The sequence below is a fragment of the Typopeltis vanoorti genome, chromosome 8, assembly GCF_054136105.1.
Source record: "Typopeltis vanoorti isolate ZY-2024b chromosome 8, IOZ_Tvanoo_1.0, whole genome shotgun sequence".
Classification (NCBI taxonomy): domain Eukaryota; kingdom Metazoa; phylum Arthropoda; class Arachnida; order Uropygi; family Thelyphonidae; genus Typopeltis; species Typopeltis vanoorti.
Window position 1 is genome coordinate 114,305,497 of NC_143556.1, and position 20,334 is coordinate 114,325,830.

Sequence of the window (20,334 nt, forward strand, 5' to 3'; positions counted from 1 at the left end):
TACTGCACTCTTTCCTCCATTCCTAAGCTTCTTCAACAACCTCCAGAATATTTTGCCACCGTCTTGATATTTATTTTCTATATTCTTGCCAAAGTCCTCCCATGACTTCTGTTTAGCTAGTTTTACACAGTATTTAGCATTCCTGCATTTGTCTCTGTATTCTCTCAGAGCACAAGCTGACTTATTTGACAGGAACTTTTGATATGCTTTCTTGTTTTCCTTAACTGCCTCTTTAACTACCCGTGTCCACTAGGGGGTTCTGATTTTTTTATCCTTGCAGACCTCACCACGTGCTTCTCTGGCAGAATCAATCAATGTTTTCTTCAGAGTTTGCCACTGAATCTCCAAGGTTTGATTCCTGTTCTCAAACTCTTTCATTTTTTTCTTCAATAATCTTTGTGTATTTTAGTCTACAGTTCTCATCTGAGAGCTGCTCTACTTTTATTCGCTTTAAAACTTTCTTACGTGTTATTCTTTTCAATATGAAATTCAATTTTATCCTGCTCAAGACTAAATAGTGATCACTTCCAATTTCAAATCCTCTGTACACTCTGGTGTCCTGCACCAAGGAGAAAACATCACTATCAACAATAACATAGTCAATGAGACTTTTCTTATTCCTTGCCTCTTCTCTCCATGTGAATTTGTGCACATTTTTATGTTGGAACATGGTGTTAATAATAACCAGTCCATGTCCTGAGCAGAAATCCAACAGATATTTTCCATTATTATTAGCTTTGTTCTTTTCTCCAAATTTTCCCAAAATATTTTTGTATGTCTCACAATCATTTCCTACTCTATTTAGATCCCCAACAAGTACCAACTTTTCCTTTTTCATTGTGTCAGTTGCTTTTTCTAAAGCCTCAAAAAATTCCTCCACTTCTACTTTAGTAGAACCTTCTGTGGGACCATAGGCACAAATAAGTCTCATTGTCCAGTTCCCCATTCTCATATTTGCCCACATTACTCTACTTGAGACTGACTGCCATTCAAGAAGATTAGCCTCATATTTTGTGTTGAATACTATGGCTACTCCTTTTCCTTGATTGTCATTGCCTGAATATAACATTTTGTATTTATTGCTCAGAAAGATCTCGCCCGTTTTTGTCTTTTTTGTTTCAGTCACCCCTATTATGTCGATCTGGTACTTATTAATATCTTCTGTATGTAAATCAATCAAAATTATACCTATTTTTTGCCAGATCATCAAAAAAAATTAAAAGAATATATTTTTAGTGTGCCATAGAATTTTAATAATCAGTCTAGGTGTGCCATATTATGAAAAAGGTTGAAAATTACTGCTCTAGACATTTAAGATATCCTTAGCTTCAGTTTTCATGTCAGTTTTATCATTTTCAATTCATTTTACCGTACTCTTTCCTCCATTTCTAAGCTTACCAATAACCTCCAGAAGATCTCTAGGAATTAAAACCTAATAAAATGACCATTAAACAGTTCTCTTATGTCATCTGTGCTTTCCTGATCACCTACTTGGGCACATTAAATTGAGAAAAATCCCACTGAATTTTTGATCATGTGACTAGTAGATTAAGAAAGGATTATAAAAAGTGTAGAGTTTGTGATCGGGAAATTAGCATAGATGAAATAAGAGATCTGTTTAATGATTAGGTTTTAATTCCTAAAGGAAGGGAACAGGTTGTTAGATTATATCTGAATGAAGTGGATATAATTAGAATATTAATTACTGTTGATATCAACAAGACATTGCAGAATCATTAATTATATAAAAATTCCTCTCATCATGGTGAAATCTGTGATAGAGACTGATGTGAGAATAATGGTAGATGAATTGGATGCACCCAGCACATCAAGAAGTATTGATGTGAAAACAGCAGTGGGAATGGAGAGAAAAATCAGCCTTTGTGTTACAAGAATGTGCAATAAAATTGGTAGTTCCTCTGACTAAGCTGCATAATCTGTCTCAGATCTGGACAAGGATCTGTGGGAATGGAAAGTGGGCAAGATAGCTGTTACAGATAGAAGTAGAAAATTAGTGTTAAGGTATTGAAAAGGTTTACAAAGGGCAGAATTCAGGAATGGGTGAATAGTAATAGGAGACTCACTGTGTGTATGGGAGGGCGGGACAACATTCTTGTGAAAGCTAGGTCCTACCTAAGAAATATAATCACTTTTTTTTTTTATAATAGTGACAGCTGGATTGGATAAGAATTCCAGGGATATCATGGCTCCACCATGATATCCTTGGAGTTTGCAAAGTCCAGGAAATTAATTGATTGCTTAAAAACAATTACAAACATCTAAACATCCATACCTATAGTGGGATTTATTCTTCACCTTATTAATATTATTATTTCACAGACACCTCCATGGAGTCCTAAGACTGATCGTGGGAGATCCAAACTATCAACACAATGTCTATCGTACCTCTCCTTGAAACATTAACAGACGAAGCACTTACAAGTACTCAGCCATTCCATTCATTCTCTATTCTCCAAGTGAAAAATCTAGTCTGAATGTCCTTGCTAATCATACTATACCCAACTTCCAGGGATGACCTATTGTTCTGTTCCCTCTAGCAAAGCATTGAAACATTTCCCCCTGCATCAATCATATAAAAATCTTTAAGTAACTTAAATACTTCTGTCATATCTCCCTTTTTTTGCCTATCAACCAACTTTTCTAATCTACAGACCCACAATCTATCCTCATAGGGAGCATTCCACAGACTACTCACCATTCTGGTCACTCGCCTCTGTATCCTCTCCACCACTTCCTCATCCATAAGAAACCCAGGTGACCAGACCTGAGCACAGTAATCCAGATGTGATTGTATCAAAGCCTTATAAAATGGAATAACAACTTCCTTATCTCTACTTGTCAGGGTGTTCTTCAATAACCAAGTAATCCCATGACGTTGGCTACTTTAGCAGTGTGCCTCCTAAACTTCAACTCTCCATCTACTACTACCTCCAAATCCCTGACTTCATTAATTTCCAGGAGTAAAGTTCCCTCAATGTGGTACACAGCTTGTAATCTTTGTATCCCAAAATGCAGAACTTTACACTTTTCCATATTAAATTAGCATCCATTATGTTTTTCCTATACTGTCAGCCTATTCAAATCGTCCTGCAAGCTCTCTGCATCACCCTTGATTAACTATTACCCTACTAACCTTGCATCTTCATCAAACAACTGAATATCTCCCTTTAAATTATTTCTTATATCAAATTAAATGTACAAATTAAACAGCGGTGGTTTAAGCACAGAGCCCTGTGACACATCGCTAGTCACCTGCCTTCTCCTGGATTCTACTTCTCCATTTGCTACTTTTTGGTATCTGTTCATGAGCCACCCTTTTATTCATTTCACCAGTTTCATATCCATCCCCTTAGTTGCTGTTGTATAATAGAGTTCCATGTGGTATCCTGTCAAACGTCTTTGCAAAATCTAAGTATCATCACGTTAGCCATTCCCTTTATCACACTCAGCTGTCACCCTATTATAAGAAGTTAATAGATTACTAAGACATGAACTACCTTCATAAAGCCATGCTGCCCCTCATAAAATATCATATTGTTATCCATGTATCCATCCATTCTGAATTCTCTTTTTGACCAATTTGTTTGGTACTCTTACCACCACTCCTGAATTACTGATTGTCTATAATTTGCTACTGCAGTCTTAATTCAAGGGAATTATTTTGCCCTCTTTCCATTTACCTGGAACTCTACCAGAGCTGAGACTTAAATTAAGGAGCCTAGTCAAAGGCATTGCCGTTCCCCTGTACATTCTCTTAAAATGCGAGCTGATATCCCATCTAATCCCACAGCTGTATTTGCATTCAGATTCTGCAATATCCTAAGTTCCTCTAATTCATTAACCTCTGTTCTCACATCAGTCCTCATCACCTCTGCCATAACAATATATTCACTTGGATGTATACCCTTGAAATATGGTCACTCAGTGACTCAACAATTTCATCAGCCTCTGTTACCTCTGTAGTAATTAAAGTTATCCCTCCATGGTTATTCTGCCTACTACTGGCCACATAATGAAAAAACTCTTTCAAATTTCCTTTAGCCTCTCCGGCTAATTTCTTCTCATAATCTGATTTTGCCTTTCTTATAATGCTGGTCACCTTTCTTGCCTGGTCCTTTTACTATTCATGAGTTAGCTGATCATCTCTCTCCTTATATACCCTCCACAACATTTTCTTTTTTGCAGCTCATACTTGATGCTACTCATCCATCTAACACTCCTACCCGATTGACCCTCCTGACCTTGGGTATACAGTGTGATATTGCTTCCTCCAGATATCCCTTGACTATCTCCCATGCACTATGAAGATGCCTTCCCTTGCAGATCTGTGCCACAATACTGCTTCAAGTTGCCTCCTAAGTGTATCATAATTAATCTGCCTTATTAGTTCCATATATATTCCTTCTTAACTGGAATTTCCACATATTTTGCCACCTCCTAAGTCAAGACCACAGAATCACTTTCCCCAATTGGAGGCAGTGTTGCCACTTTAGTCATGGACAGGTCTTCTGACCCCATAATAAGTCCCAACACGCTCATGCCCTCTTCACATTCTGCTTCAAGTAATTATCTCTCAGTAAGTGTATAAATTCCATTTCCTTCCTACCATGTGATCTTTCTTTTTTCCAGTCTATGTCTCTGAAGTTGAAGTCCCCCATAATAATTACTTGACTTACATTCATTGTACTAATCTGCTGATACATGTCTTCCACCATCAACCAATTTTATTTGGTGTGAGATTGAGGTCAATAGGGCCTCAATCTCACACCAAATTGACTCAAAAGAATTACCATCTGCCTGACTGACTGACTCCTAATCTTGTTGGCTAATCTGCTGTCATCAGCAGTACGTCACACCCTGTCTTGTCTACTCTATCCTACCTGAAAATACTAAATCCATCACATTCTATCCCTGTAACAATGTAATCTGCTGTTAGCCAAGTCTCACTAATGCCTATAAATTTTGCCAAAGTTGCACTAACCAATGTCAAAAACTCTTCATTAGTATGTAGAAACTGTAGCATTCTCTTATGCTCCCAACGCCTTTATATTCCGAATTGACTACCCATTCGATATTGTTGGCTGAGAGCAACTAGATTCCTTATTTTTTTGTTTACTCACACACACACACTTCTGCATCTATCCCAATTGCTTTAGTTTTCCATATTACTTATCTTTTCACAGTGTTATTGAATCAACAACATTCACCAAATATACTCGAATTGGAGAGCAGAAGTGCTATCCACTCAAACAAACTTTTAGTGACACAAAGTTCTTCTTCATTAGCAAGTATTTGAAAATCAAAGGTTGAAAAATAACGCCTACTGAAAGTTCTTTATTATTTTTTTAATATAGAAAGATTGAAAAAAAAAATGTAGTTGATAGTTATATTTGATGTTTGATGGTTCATGATAATACGTGCAACTTATTGTGCAGATTTCAAAAGTGTATGTAATCAATTTGATCTCCAAAATATATAACGTGGCTGTCCTTTGCAGAGTAAGGAATATAATTATTATGTTCAAAAATTATTCAAAAAATTATTGTAAAATGGCAATAGGTTAAGAATTTCTAACCAGCATAAATTGTGTGAATATTCAAATACTTAATTTAAACATTTATTTAACTAGGAGAATTTTGTGAAATACCAAAAGCTCCTATAGATGGTCAAGTAAGGTGTTCAGATTGGGGTCCAGGAGGAAATTTTAAAGTATGCACGATATCTTGCAATGAGAACTTAGAATTTTCACAGCCTATTCCAAAGTTTTACACCTGCAGTACTGAAGGTTTTTGGAGGCCATCTGATCCAGGCAGACCTTTTGCATTTCCTGCTTGCGCAGGTAAATTTTAAAAATACATTAAATATATTTATTTAGTATAAACCAAAGTAAACCTATGATGCTACCATCTTGACTATATATCACCCTGTCAGAGTTAATGCAAAATCATTACAATCACTGTGGGTTTTTCTTTCAGTTCTCATAGCTAATTTTTTGGTGGAACATTTTGAAGGAATACCATGAATTTAGCTATGCTATGGATTCAGTTCTTAGCAGTAATCTAAAGAACATTTATCTGAAATAATTTAAAAAAAACTTAAGGTGAGTTAACTGAATCCATATAGAGCCAGCAATTTTTCATCATACACACATAAACTGAGCTGAAAGTATGTCCTTATATTTGAAATTGGCCCTTTTTCATTCTTCCTCTTTATGCTGGTCCTTTTTTATTCTCTATTCATATCCCTTTTTTTCAGTGATGGTGAGTTTACTAGTAAGATACTGGTTTCACTGGTATCCTACAAGTAAACCATCAGATCTGTTTAAGTTAGGCGAGTGACGTAAAGTTTCACATGTTTCTTTATAAAGTCATTCCATGAGGAACCGACTTTTATGAAGGGCTCTTGTCTTTTTCCAATGAACTCTGTCTAGTGATGATGGCATGCTCTGCAAGTCCAGACTATTCAGGTTCAAGGTATTGAACATAAGACTGGTGTTCTTCTAGCCGAATAGAGGCAGATCTTCCTGTTTGTCCGAAATAAGATAATCCACAAGAGCAAGGAATCTGGTAAACACCTGGATAATTAAGATGTGGAAGCTTGTCTTTAGGAGAAGTGAACAAAAATATTCAGTGGTTTTAAAACTTTTGCTATATGTTCACTAATGCCTTGTACATAAGGGATAGGAATGCATGTTATTTCTTCTGTATTTGAAGAGGAAGACATATTAAAACTACTCAAAGCTCTTTTGATGAAGGAATTCTTATATCCATTAGATAGAAAGGAAGAAGTAATATATTGCAGTTCTTTCTATAATAGATCGTCTGAAGAACAAAAGGAGTGGGCATGATGAACCAGTGTTTTAAGAGTTCCTGCCTTTTGACTGAAGGCAGTGATGAAGGATGGTGATGAGATTCAGCATGGATATAATGGCCTGTATGAGTCTTCTTTCTATAGACTGAGAAATGTAGGTTACCATCTGGTTGGCAAAGAATTAGAAGATCTAAAAAGGCTAACTGCTTATTTGATTCTACTTCTAGGGTAAACTGGATCCTTGGATGAAGTGCATTTAACTTAGTGAGAAATTGTTGAAGTTCATCAGAAGAGCCATTCCATATAGCAAAAATGTCATCAACATATCTGAACCAATGAATAGGCCTGAGAGAAATGTTGTCAAAGATACGTTGTTCAAAATGTTCCATAAAGAAGTTGGAGATAGCAGGAGAAAGAGGATTGCCCGTTGCTGTTCCTTTAATTTGTTGATACAACTTATTTTTAAAGGAAAAATAACCAGAATGTATTATAAAATCAAATATTTTTACAATGTGTGAAGGAAATTCCTGTTGCAATAATTCAATGCTGTCAGATAAAGAAACAATATCTAAACTGATCATGATATCCAAAACGTCCAAATGAAGATCTGAAATCCAAAGTATTTTTTATATAAGCATCAGTTCTAGTTGAAGAAGTGAGAAGATTTCATAAAAATTTTGATATTTTGTAAGTGGGACAACCTATGCAATCTACAACTGGCCTCATCGGAATGCCTGGTTTATGAACTTTCGGAAGACCATACAATCTAAGTGGACGACCGAAGAAGATTTAAAGTTTTTTCTTTTGATCTTCATTCCACATAGATACATTATCTGTAAGAGAATTAAGTTTCTTCAATTGATTCCCAGTAGGATCCGGTGTAAGAGGCCTATAAGTTGAATAGTCGCAGAGTAATAGAGACCTTTTTCTCTCATATTCCTTCCTATCTTGAATAACTACAGGCTTCCCCTTTTCAACTTTCGTAATAATTAAATTATTGTTATTCTGAAGTGATTTCAATGCTTTAAATGATGGTTTACGTCTATCGCCTTTATGAGAGATAGTACTTTATAATTCAGCTAATCTTTCCTAATTTTTTATTGTATATATAATTTTTTTTTTTTTTTTGTTAGGAAATTTATTGACCTTTTTAGTTATTTTACACTAGCTACTTAGGTGGCGCTTTTTGGAATTGTCAGTTATTGTTTAATTTGAGCTTAAATTAAAACAAAGATGCCTGTGACACACAGGTGAAAATTATACTATTAAATAATCTTTTTACATGAGTTTTTCCATTATTAATTTTGTATTTATATGTCTGCTCACGGTTTGCCATTATTGCTAGACTTTATGGAGAGTCTATTTCCAAACAATCTGCTAAATACAGCAAAGTATTAGTAAAGAAGGCTAAATGCATTAACAGAATAATTTTTCTAAAGCGATGTATCGATGACATTTTTGCTATATGGAATGGCTCTTCTGATTAATTTCAACATTTTCTCACTAAATTAAATGCATTTCATCCAAGGATTCAGTTTACCCTAGAAGTAGAATCAGATAAGCAGTTAGCCTTTTTAGATCTTTTAATTCTTTGCCAACCAGATGGTAACCTACATTTCTAAGTCTATAGAAAGAAGACTCATACAGGCCATTATATCCATGCTGAATCTCATCACCATCCTTCATCACTGCCTTCAGTCAAAAGGCAGGAACTCTGGTTCATCGTGCATACTCCTTTTGTTCTTCAGATGATCTATTACAGAAAGAACTGCAATATATTACTTCTTCCTTTCTATCTAATGGATATAAGAATTCCTTCATCAAAAGAGCTATGAGTAGTTTGTCTTCCTCTTCAAATACAGAAGAAATAACGCACATTCCAATCCCTTAAGTACAAGGCATTAATGAACGTATAGCAAAAGTTTTAAAACCACTGAAAATTTTGTTGCCTTTCGACCATTCAGAAAAATCTCCACCTTTCTCACTTCTCCTAAGGACAAGCTTCCACATCTTAATTATCCAGGTGTTTACCAGATTCCTTGCTCTTGTGGATTATCTTATTTCGGACAAACAGGAAGATCTGCCTCTATTCGGCTAGAAGAACACCAGTCTTATATTCAATTCCTTGAACCTGAACAGTCTGGACTTGCAGAACATGCCATCATCACTAGACATAGAGTTCATTGGAAAAAGACAAGAGTCCTTCACAAACATCGGTTCCTCATGGAACGACTTTATAAAGAAACATGTGAAACTTTACTTCACTTGCCTAACTTAAACAGATCTGATGGTTTACGTCTATCCCCTTTATGGGAGATAGTACTTTATAATTCAGCTAATCTTTCCTAACATTTTATTGTGTGTGTATATATATATATTTATTTTTTTTTTTTTTTTGTTAGGAAATTTATTGACCTTTTCAGTTATCTTACACTAGCTACTTAGGTGGCGCTTTTTGGAATTGCCAGTTATTGTTCAATTTGAGATTAAAATGTACTGAAGATTATACTATTAAATAATCTTTTTACGTGAGTTTTTCCATTATTAATTTTGTAGTTATGGCTCTGTTTACTCAGTTTGGAAGAAAAATGGTATAAATAAAAGACTGTACAACAAAGAAACCATATCCCAATCATGAGGAGACTTTCTGGTACTTCTGGGCATGTTCAGGACTATTTTCTTTACAGAGCAAAATATCTCATGTCAGTTGGCAGGTAGAAACCATGCTGCAGAAAGCTTTGCTGACAAATCCATCGGTGCCGATAAGTAATTGCAATTCAATCACAATTCATATTGCAAATATTCAGTAGGCACTTAAACTGGAGTTATATCAGACTCCTTTACATTCATCATGCTTATATATTTTCAGCTGTTATTCTGCAGAGCAACTTACCAATAAAATAAAATAACTCTACCAAAGAAGACACTAATAACACTTGAGATGTTCCAAAACAAGAAAGATCTCAAACACTGGGGGGGGGGGGGGGGATACTACAGGGTCAATAGAGGGAACAGAAAAAGAAAATGCACAACTTAGATAGTTGCTCTTAAATGCTTAAACAAAGCTTAAATGGGTTGTCAGAAAAGCAATAAGAATTAAACAGTTAGGTGAAATGACAATTTTAGAATAAATGCACTGGGTGTCCATATTTTCCAAAATCTAAAGATATAATAAAGTCAAGAAGAAAAGGAAATTTGATGAATTCATTGAAACCAAAATAACGATTTTTCATTTCATGGATCCATCAAGTTCCTGTGAATTCTGCCAGAACTAAGATGACATCAAAGTTTCTCCGAAGTATTTTGCTTGCCAAATTACTTAATACCAGATAAATGTTTGTGTTATGACATGGTACTATCATCCATAAGAACTGGCCAAGGAATGAACCTGCCCAAGGAGTATTAGTAAAAGTAGCCATCCATTTTCCAGGTCATTCATGATTTCATGTTGCAATTGCTGCTTACTATACTCCTTGTGTGAGCAATCTCAATGTGCCTAATAATTCCTATCGAAATACAGGAAGTAACCTATGAAATGCTATAATAATTTCCTTTATCCAACTTGAACTGTCACATTATTATAAAATGTAGTAACATTGCATCTGTGAGATAAAGGTTGAAGTGAGTTTGTAAGAGAAGGATCATCTATGAGCATACTTACTCTCCTCCAGATATCGAGATTTTTTAGGGAAGGTTCATGTACACTGCCTCAAATATGTGAGCAGTAATCTAAGGTTTGGTGGATTTGGGATTTATATAGATTTAGTAGCTGTGTGGTTGAAAAATAGCATCTTGAGTAAAAAAAAAAAAAAACTATTTTTTTTTTTTTATGATGCTGAGCAATTGGTATGACGTATTTATGCTAATAAAAGCTAGAGATAAATGTCAGTCCAAGGAGAGAAAGTTCTGACCTCTAGTGATTTGTATGTTACTGAGGATAAGGGTAGGTGAGCTGAGATCCTGCTTGTGATTAAAAAAGATAAAACTGGGCTTTGGTGGCGTTGGAGGTGACCTAATTGTCTTTATTTCATTGAAGGAATGGTATGGTAATCATTGTGTTGAAGATTATCTTGAAGTTTAGAATGTCTAAGCAATGCATGGTTTGTCACATGAGTAGTATGAACAAAGAGTACTGTCCTCAGCAAAAGCTGTAAATAGGATTAGTGGTAATTAAGAATAGATCACTTATGTACAGGAGGCAGAACCTTGAGATACTCCTGCATTGATGGCAGAGCTCAAAGAGAAGGAGTTAACCACCATGACATGCAGTGAAAGACCAGTGACAAAGTTGCCTACCCAATTACAGAGTGGCAGGTAGTTCAAAGATGGCAATTTACTTAGTATGCCACAATGCCAGACACAATTAAAAGCTCTGGAAATGTCAAAAGCAATGACACATTTCTCCAAACTTTCCATATCTCATGTTCAGTGGTGGATGATGTAGACTAAGAGGTCAGCAATGGACCTTGAATGGCAAAAACCCATACCAATGATCAGTAGTTAAGCCCACAAGAGTTAACTTTTCTGCTATCATTTTCAGAATCCTTCTCTTCTATTATTCTAGTTGTCCTCCCAAAAGATTCTATATCCGTTCATCCCTTCTGTCAGGGGTGTCAAACTTGCGGGCCGCATGAGGCCCCCGAAGCAATTTCTTTCTGCCCCCAACGCCTCAAGGAAAGATAAAAAAAAGATGGTTGCTCTTTATAAAATAACAGAAATACCGTATTTATTCGAATATAACTCTCCCTCACATATGACTCGCACCCTGTACCCTGATTTTACTTTATGAAAAAAGAAATTAAAAAGTTTTGCATATACATCGCACATGAAAATAAAGTTTAACCACTTTCACGTCAGGACGATAACTCGCTCCCCACGGTGAACAACACGCCTTCCCCAACTGCGACTATACTGCAGATGCAAGAAAAACAAGTTGTTTTATTGTACCACTGAATAAAGTACAGAGACATTTGCTGTCTGTGTAATACATTTCTTTAGTGTGATTAGAGACAACTAGTATAAAAACGGCACCTAACTAATAAATCACATGTCCCCTGCCACATTAACCATGCTGTTTAGACTCGAACAAAATCATATGTTGCACAGGCAAACACAGTATCTAACTAAAATCTATTGTTTTTAGTTTAGATGTGTGTGAGTGTGCCCGATAACTCAAACACAAAGCTGCAATAAAATTCATAAACATTAAAATTAAAAATAAAAGTTAAAATTAAGACATATAGAGTGAATGTTGTTATGGAATTTGGTTGATGAGAATTAGCGTTTCAGCTCAAAAATGTTGGCTTGACTTTGTGTTTTGGTAAAGCGATCTTTTGTTAATACCGCACCAATGATATCCACATCTTCATAGCTGTTCTATCTCTATTGGCCTATCATTGCTGTCTATTTCACGTTCTGCTTTCATTTCTCAGACATTCGTGAAGGGTGATTATTACGTATTTAAAATCTTGTAAATTATCGGTACTTGTAATTTTACTTGGAATAATGGGAAAGAAGATGCTATTTGTATAGATGACTTTGACAATGCACACAAGGAAACCGCTCTCGAGGCCGGAAGTAGCTATAACAAAGAGGAGATTCTTGGTTAGTTATCCCCATTTTCAGTTTTTTTTTTCTGAAAACTTCATCATCAAATTCCTGCCATGTACCCTCAAGGGGTGTACAGGATATGACAGTACTACATGAAAAAACTACATCATTACTAACTTCCTATCTACAATTTTCCTCCAAATCAGTCTGTTACTTGTCAAGACTCCAACATTATCAGATCTTATATTTCTATCGTCTAAGGCACTTTGTACCGTATCAATCCACCTATATCTTGGTCTTCCTCTGGGTCGTTTTCCTGCCAATCTGGCAGAGAACACTTGTTTTGCTAATCTTTCCTCTCCCATTCTATTTAAGTGACCATACCATCTGAGATTAGCTCTGCTAACGCATTCCTGGATGCTGACAATGTCAAGTTCTTTCCTAATATCCTCATTTTTAATATGATATTGCCATTGATGCCATCTGTTCACGCCTCTAATCTTTCTCAGGACTCTCATATCTGCGGTCTCTAGTCTTTGGTCAAGTGTTTTACTTCTGACCCAGCTCTCAGATCCATAAGTTAAAATTGGTTTGAACACAGTCTTGTATACAGCTAATTTAGTGTTCCGACTAATTTCTTTCTTATTCCATATGAATTTATTCAATTGACTTCCCACGATACCAGCTTTGCTGATTCTGTTGTCTATTTCTATATTTAGTTTACCATCTTCAGTAAAAATTGTGCCTAAGTAGCTGAAATGTTTTATTTGTTCCACAGGTTCTCCATTCACAACACAGTTGACATTTTCAATGATTCTGCCTATTTTCATTGTCTTTGTCTTTTTATTGCTGACCTTCATACCATATCTATTACAACAGCTATTCAATTTAGTCAGAGAATCTTGCAGACTTGTAGCGGATTTATTTAGAAGTATAACATCATCCGCATAAAGCAAAGAGCTGACATTAACATCTCCAATTTTGATATCAGGTTTAATACCACATTCCTTCATAATGTGATCCATATAGATAATGAATAACAGAGGGGATAATGTACATCCTTGTCTCACACCAGATTTAACATTAAACCATCTTCCTGTACTTCCTTCAATTCTAACTGCTGACTCACAACTCAAATAAAGACTAAGTATTGCTTGATATAATGCCCCATTGACACCATATAACTGCAGCGTATTGAATAGCTTCTCTCTTGGCACCTTGTCATATGCCTTTTCCAAATCGACAAAACTTAAATACAGATCTTTGTTATATTCCCATGCTTTCTCCACTATTTGTCGTAAAGTGAAGATCTGATCCTGACAGCCTCTATTTGGCCTGAATCCAGCTTGTTCTTCACCAAGCTTTTCTTCCACAATTCTTCTCAACCATTTCTCAAGTATACTTGCATAGATCTTGCCAGGAACACTCAGTAGGGAAATACCTCTGTAATTCTCACATTCAGTTTTATTTCCCTTTTTATATATGGGTACTATGAGAGCTCTACTCCAATCATCGGGAATTCGTCCCTCTGTCCAGGCTTTCTGAACTATGCAGTGCAGCCACTGTAAGACTTATACCACCATACTTCAGCATTTCTGGTCGAATATCATCTACTCCTGCTGCCTTTCCACATTTCAAGCCTTTGATGGCTTTTTCTACTTCAAGTATGGATATGTATTCCTGACGGCATACCTGGTTAGTGTTTTTTATCACTGTGCTGTCATCACTGCTTGTTTCATTTAGCAGTTTTTCAAAGTAATTACTCCATACTTCAAGGATATCTTTTTCTCCTGTTTTCATTTCACCTTTATCATCTCTAATTCCTTTTACAGCACTCTTTCCTCCATTCCTAAGCTTCTTCAACAACCTCCAGAATATTTTGCCACCTTCTTGATATTTATTTTCTATATTCTTGCCAAAGTCCTCCCATGACTTTTGTTTAGCTAGTTTTACACACTGTTTAGCTTTCTTACATTTGTCTCTGTATTCTGTAAGAGTAAAAGCTGACTTATTTGCCAGGAACTTTTGATATGCTTTCTTCTTTTCCTTCACTGCCTCTTTAACTTCCTGTGTCCACCAGGGAGTTCTGATTTTTTTTATCTTTGCACACAACCTCACCACATGCCTCTCTGGCAGAATCAATCAATGTTTCCTTCAGAGTTTGCCACTGAATCTCCAAGGTTTGATTCCTGTTCTCAAACTCTTTCATTTTCTTTTCAATAATATTTCTGTATTTTAGTCTACAGTTTACATCTGAGAGCTGCTCAACTTTTATTCGCTTTAAAACTTTCTTACATGTTATTCTTTTCAATATGAAATTCAATTTTATCCTGCTCAAGACTAAATAGTGATCACTTCCAATTTCAAATCCTCTGTACACTCTGGTGTCCTGCACCAGGGAGAAAACATCACTATCAACAATAACATAGTCAATGAGACTTTTCTTATTCCTAGCCTCTTCTCTCCATGTGAATTTGTGCACATTTTTATGTTGGAACATGGTGTTAGTAATAACCAGTCCATGTCCTGAGCAGAAATCCAACAGATATTTGCCATTATTATTAGCTTTGCTCTTTTCTCCAAATTTTCCCAAAATATTTTTGTATGTCTCACAATCATTTCCTACTCTACTATTTAGATCCCCAACAAGGACCAACTTTTCCTTTTTCATTGTGTCAGTTGCTTTTTCTAAAGCCTCAAAAAACTCCTCCACTTCTGCCTTAGTAGAACCTTCTGTGGGACCATAGGCACAATTAAGTCTCATTGTCCAGTTCCCCATTCTCATATTTGCCCACATTACTCTACTTGAGACTGACTGCCATTCAAGAAGATTAGCCTCGTATTTGTGTTGAATACTATGGCTACTCCTTCTTTTCCTTGATTGTTATTGCCTGAATATAACATTTTGTATTTATTGCTCAGAAAGATCTCACCAGTTTTTGTCTTTTTTGTTTCAGTCACCCCTATTATGTCGATCTGGTACTTATCTAATTCCTCAGCTAGCTCCATTTCTTTGCCATTCAGGCTTCTTACGTTGATAGTACCGATCTTTAACTCTGGTGATGTTGAGTTGGGGTTTGTTTTCAGATTTGTTCCAGTAGCTGACTTTTCGCTGTTCGCCCTGGTTCCCTGGCGAAAACAACGGGGGCCTTGTTTAACCGGGCGACGCCCCAGCCAGCATGAAATTTTGTCATGTTGTACCATCATTTTTTTATTTTGGTTTAACCAATAAGAATACAATTTGGTCGACTAAATCCCAAATTGCCAGCCCATCCTCGTTCGTTCAGTATCAAAGTAGATACCCAACAGGGTGCACCACGAGAAGGTGAGGATTGGACATTAAGTCAGAAGCCCTGGTCGGTTCTCCGCATTCCTTTAAAGGCTATGTGGAGGTCTCCTCTCAGTTATACAGCTTTAGTTTCTAAAAATCCCAGCATATATCTTGCACCATGATTTTTTTAGCTTTAATTTTGGGGGAAAAAAGTGCGAGTCATATTCAAGTAAATACGGTATCGATTTATTCGTTTTGATACAAAATTTACAGTCACAATATGGATGCAACAATCTGCTATAATATAATTGCAATAATAAAAATTTATGTTGCAATTTCAATGTTAGATCCGATCCTAATCAATCGTAAATTATATTTATGCTTTCATTGTTAATTTATAGCATGCTGCTGATAGCGTGCTGAAAAAGTTGAATTCTATTGGCTACCAGATGCTCACATGACGTGCAGCATATGCACTCATGTGAATCCAGCTATGAGTTTATAATTGCCTGCTACAGTCAATAAGTAATCTTTGAAGTTAGTGCGCCGAACAGGATTCAACAACAACCTAGCAGTGAGAGAATCCCCTTTTATTATTTTTTATTTTTATTTGCAATAGTATCGTGCACTGGTCTACAGTTCTGTACGTTTTTATCCAAACATTTTTATAAAAATTGTTAATAATATTAATAGTATATTTATTCACTGAGGCAATGTCGCATTCCAAGCTAACAAGAAAAAGAAAAATTGCTGATGAGGGGAGAAAATTTCAAGAAAAATGGGAAATGAATTACTTCTGCAATGAAACAAAGGACAAAATTGTGTACATTATTTGTAACGAAAGAATTAGTGTTGCCAAAGAATATAATATAATATAAAAAAGCACTAAGATAAAATTCACAAAGAACAATATTCACACTTTGAGAATAAAGGTAAACTGAGAGAAGAAAAATTAAAAAGTATGAACAATTCTCTTCAAAGTTAACAGCAAGTATTTTCAAAAATTATCAAAGATAATGAATCAGCAGCGAGAGCCAGTTATGAAATCAGCTATTTATTGGCAAAACATTCCACACACTTTTAGTGACGGTCCCTTGATTAAGGAGTGTATGATAAAAGCAGCCGAAAACGTATTTTCCAAAAATGTGCTAGTATTTCACGATATTTCTTTGTCCAGAAATACTGTGATCGAAAGAATAACTGAAATGGCAGATATCTGCATGACCAGTCGCAAGAAATATCCACAAACATAGTGCTTTTCAATTGCACATGATGAAAGTTTCGATATTCATGACGTGGCTCAAGTTGTTTTGTTTCTTCAGGCTTGCGACGACAATTATGAATATTGCTGAAGAGTTCTTGGAAATGCTTCCCATCCATGGAACCACTACAGGGGAACACATTTTTTACGCCATGTTGGGCATTTTGGAAAAATACCAACTTCCTCTGAACAGGCTCGTAGCAGTGATCATTGATGGTGCTCCAGCAATTGCAGGCAAAAATAAAGGTTTTGTGTCAAGGCTTGAGGCAAAGATAAAGGAAATGTATTCAGCCATTCCAAAACTGCAATCTTTCCACTGCGTTATTCATCAGCAGGTCCTGTGCTCCAAAGTATTGGAAATGAGCAGCGTACTCAAGCCTGTGACGAATACTGTGAACTTCATCCGATCCAGAGGCCTCAATCACTGCCAGTTTGCAGAATTTCTAAAAGACTTGGAGAGTGAATTTGAAGGGCTACTTTATTACACAGAGATTCATTGGTTATTTTGTCATAAGGTTCTAAAAAGCTTTTTTTTTTTTTACTTTTAGAGGAGATCAAATTGTTCCTAGAAATGAAAACTCATGATGTTGCATTTCTTAATGATCAGACATGGATACAAGATCTATCATTATTAGTTGATATTACAGGACATTTGAATGATTTAAATGTCAAACTTCAGGAGAAAGATCAGTTAATAACGCACATCTATGATGCACTGGCAAGATTTAGATGTAAGTTTTTTGTTTCAAAATCATTTAAAACAGAATATTCTAAATTACTTTACTATATGTGAACAGTTGAATAATAAGAATCAAATTTTTACCTATTCTCAATATTGTCCCAAACTAGAAAAAAGATAAAAGAAGAATTTGATAGGTGATTTAAAGATTTTAAGGAGCAAGAAGAAGTTTTTTCGCTTTTTACAGATCCTTTTTCCTTTCATTTCGAAAAGCTCTTATTTGTATTCAAATGGAACTTATTGATTTCCAAAGTGATTCCATTCTAAAAGCGAAATACCAAGAAGTTGGTGTACCAAAAATATACAGTTATTTAGGTGAAAAATATCCGGAAATAAAAAAGTTTGCAGCAAATATTCTATGTTATTTTGGAAGCACCAATTTATGTGTACAATTATTCTCATGTATGAAATGTAACAAAACAGCCCACAGATCAAGATTAACCGACGTCAACCTTTCTGCCATAATGAAGGTCGTATGCTCACAATCGTTGAGTCCAAATATTGGCAGGCTGGTTAATGAACATTGTCAAGTGTCGGGAAAGAAATTAAATTAGTATAATTATATTATGCAAGTATATATATAAATATATATATATTTTTTTTTTTTAACCTGAAAATATCATTTTTCCTCAAAATATAGACTCCTCCCAAAAAAAATATATATATGTAATAGAAGTATTTTATTTCAACACAAACAAAAAATTTCAAACTAATAGGAGGCTCTGTAAATTTTTGTGATGGTTATTAATGAGAGTTTATACTTTTTTTTAGAATGTATAAATATATAAATATTTGATTTATTCAAATAAAATTTAATTTTGGTTTCATTTGGATTAAATGCTATCTTTTGTAAATATTAATATAATAAAAATATTCTTTATATTATTATTATTTTTTGTATTGTCATAATCATTATACTATTATTTTATGTCTTGTAATGATAAGAATAAATATAATTTTTGTTATTAATTTTCCAATTTATTTACACTCATTTTTTCACTTCCCTTTGATTCTAATTAGTGCAGGTTTTCTTAGTCGAAATTTTTTGCGGCCCACTTGAGATACTGTTTTATAGCAAATGGCCCGTGGTCTAATTGAGTTTGACACTCCTGCCTTCTGTTATCCATTTGTGAAGACTAGCAGTCAGTTTTGCAAGAACTGTGTTTTCAGTTCTTACTCCTGATTAAGTATACTCTGTGTGTGTGCGTGCGCGCTGCTTATATATTAATATTGGAATTCCAATAAAAAAAAATATAAATTGTAATCCAGTGTGTGTGTGTCACTCACTTAATTTGGACGTTAATTATTTTTCATGTTCAGTTTGAATTTTGATTCATTTAAAACTTAGAATAATCAGTTTAACTTAATGACATTATGTAAATAGCTAACTGTAGACAAAATTTCAATACAAATGTTTCAGATGAATAATAATAATTATTTTTTTAATAGCCAAACAACCTGCCCAGCGCATATTTAAAATCTCTTTAGATTTTCCATCATCAGTAATATGCTCAGATTCTGGAAGAAAAATATTACATGATAGAATTAAAGAAAGTATAGAAAAGATTAACAATGAATGGAGGATTTGCATAGAAGAAAATCCTGAATCATCTTGTTCTGGTATGAAGGTTAATGTTAAGTGCCAAAGACAAGGTCGAGTAGCACGACAAGTAGATATGACTGATGTATATACCGTGGAGATTAGTTTCCCCGCCAAAGAGTAAGTTTTTATTCATATTATTGTTAATGAATACATACATACATGCATCAAGGCCAACCTTTCCTAATTGAGTTGGGGGGGGGGGGGGGGAACAGCTGCAAGAGGAACTTCCAATGGTCACAATCCTCTGCCACCAAACTCAGGTGTTCTGGTGGGATTCCCAAACGTGTCCACCCAAGGTTTTGGATATAATCTATCCAGCGAGTCCTATGCCTTCCACTCTCTGGCTTGACAAAGAGGGCCTGTGAGGGAGCCTCTCTTGTGGCATTCTAACTAGGTGCCCGTATCAACGTAACTGTGATCTCTCAACACGGAGAAGCAGCGGTTGAGTATTGAGGGTTTCCCGAATTGCAGAGCTTCTGACTCTGTCGAGTCTTGTCAGCCCCGCAACCCCTCGAAGGAACCTCATTTCAGCCGCTTGGATTCGTGTCTGCATTCTTTCGGTCATTACCCAACTCTCATGACCATAGGTGAGGATGGGGACAGACTGTATTGAAGACAGCCAGCTTTGCCTTCTGGTTTAACTCCCACTTCAATACTACCGAACGGCCAAGCTCCCGCAATATTGAGCTTGCTAAGCCAATTCGAGTATCTAGCTCTACGTCCCATTTTCCATCATTCGTGAATATGAACCCAAGGTATTTAAACTTCTCCACCTGCCTCATTGGGACTCCACTTACATGTAGAGTGCATTGGGATGGTTGTCTTGAGACCACAAATGTTTCAGTTTTGGCCACACTGATCTTCATTCCAGCATCTGCACAAACAGCTACAAACCTGTCCAGGATCTGCTGGAGGTCATCTGTGGAAGAGTTAAGCAGAACTAGATCATCTGCAAAAAGCAGACATCCAATGCTACATCTTCCAATTCTGACACACTCACTGCCTCGGCTGTGCCTATCAATCCAGTCCATAAATATGAAAAAGAGGGGTGACAGAACACACCCTTGGCGGAGGTCAAT

At 35.7% G+C, this 20,334-nt stretch overlaps 1 protein-coding gene across 1 annotated transcript in view; it reads left to right on the forward strand.

The window, feature by feature from the left end:
• The window catches only part of LOC150104294 (uncharacterized), a 636,238-nt gene that overhangs the window by 528,129 nt on the left and 87,775 nt on the right, over positions 1 to 20,334 (forward strand). The window contains exons 44-45 of the mRNA XM_090396452.1: positions 5,651 to 5,860; positions 19,102 to 19,372. Coding sequence (XP_090252578.1) covers positions 5,651 to 5,860; positions 19,102 to 19,372 — 481 coding nt within the window. The remainder of the gene's footprint in view (positions 1 to 5,650; positions 5,861 to 19,101; positions 19,373 to 20,334) is intronic.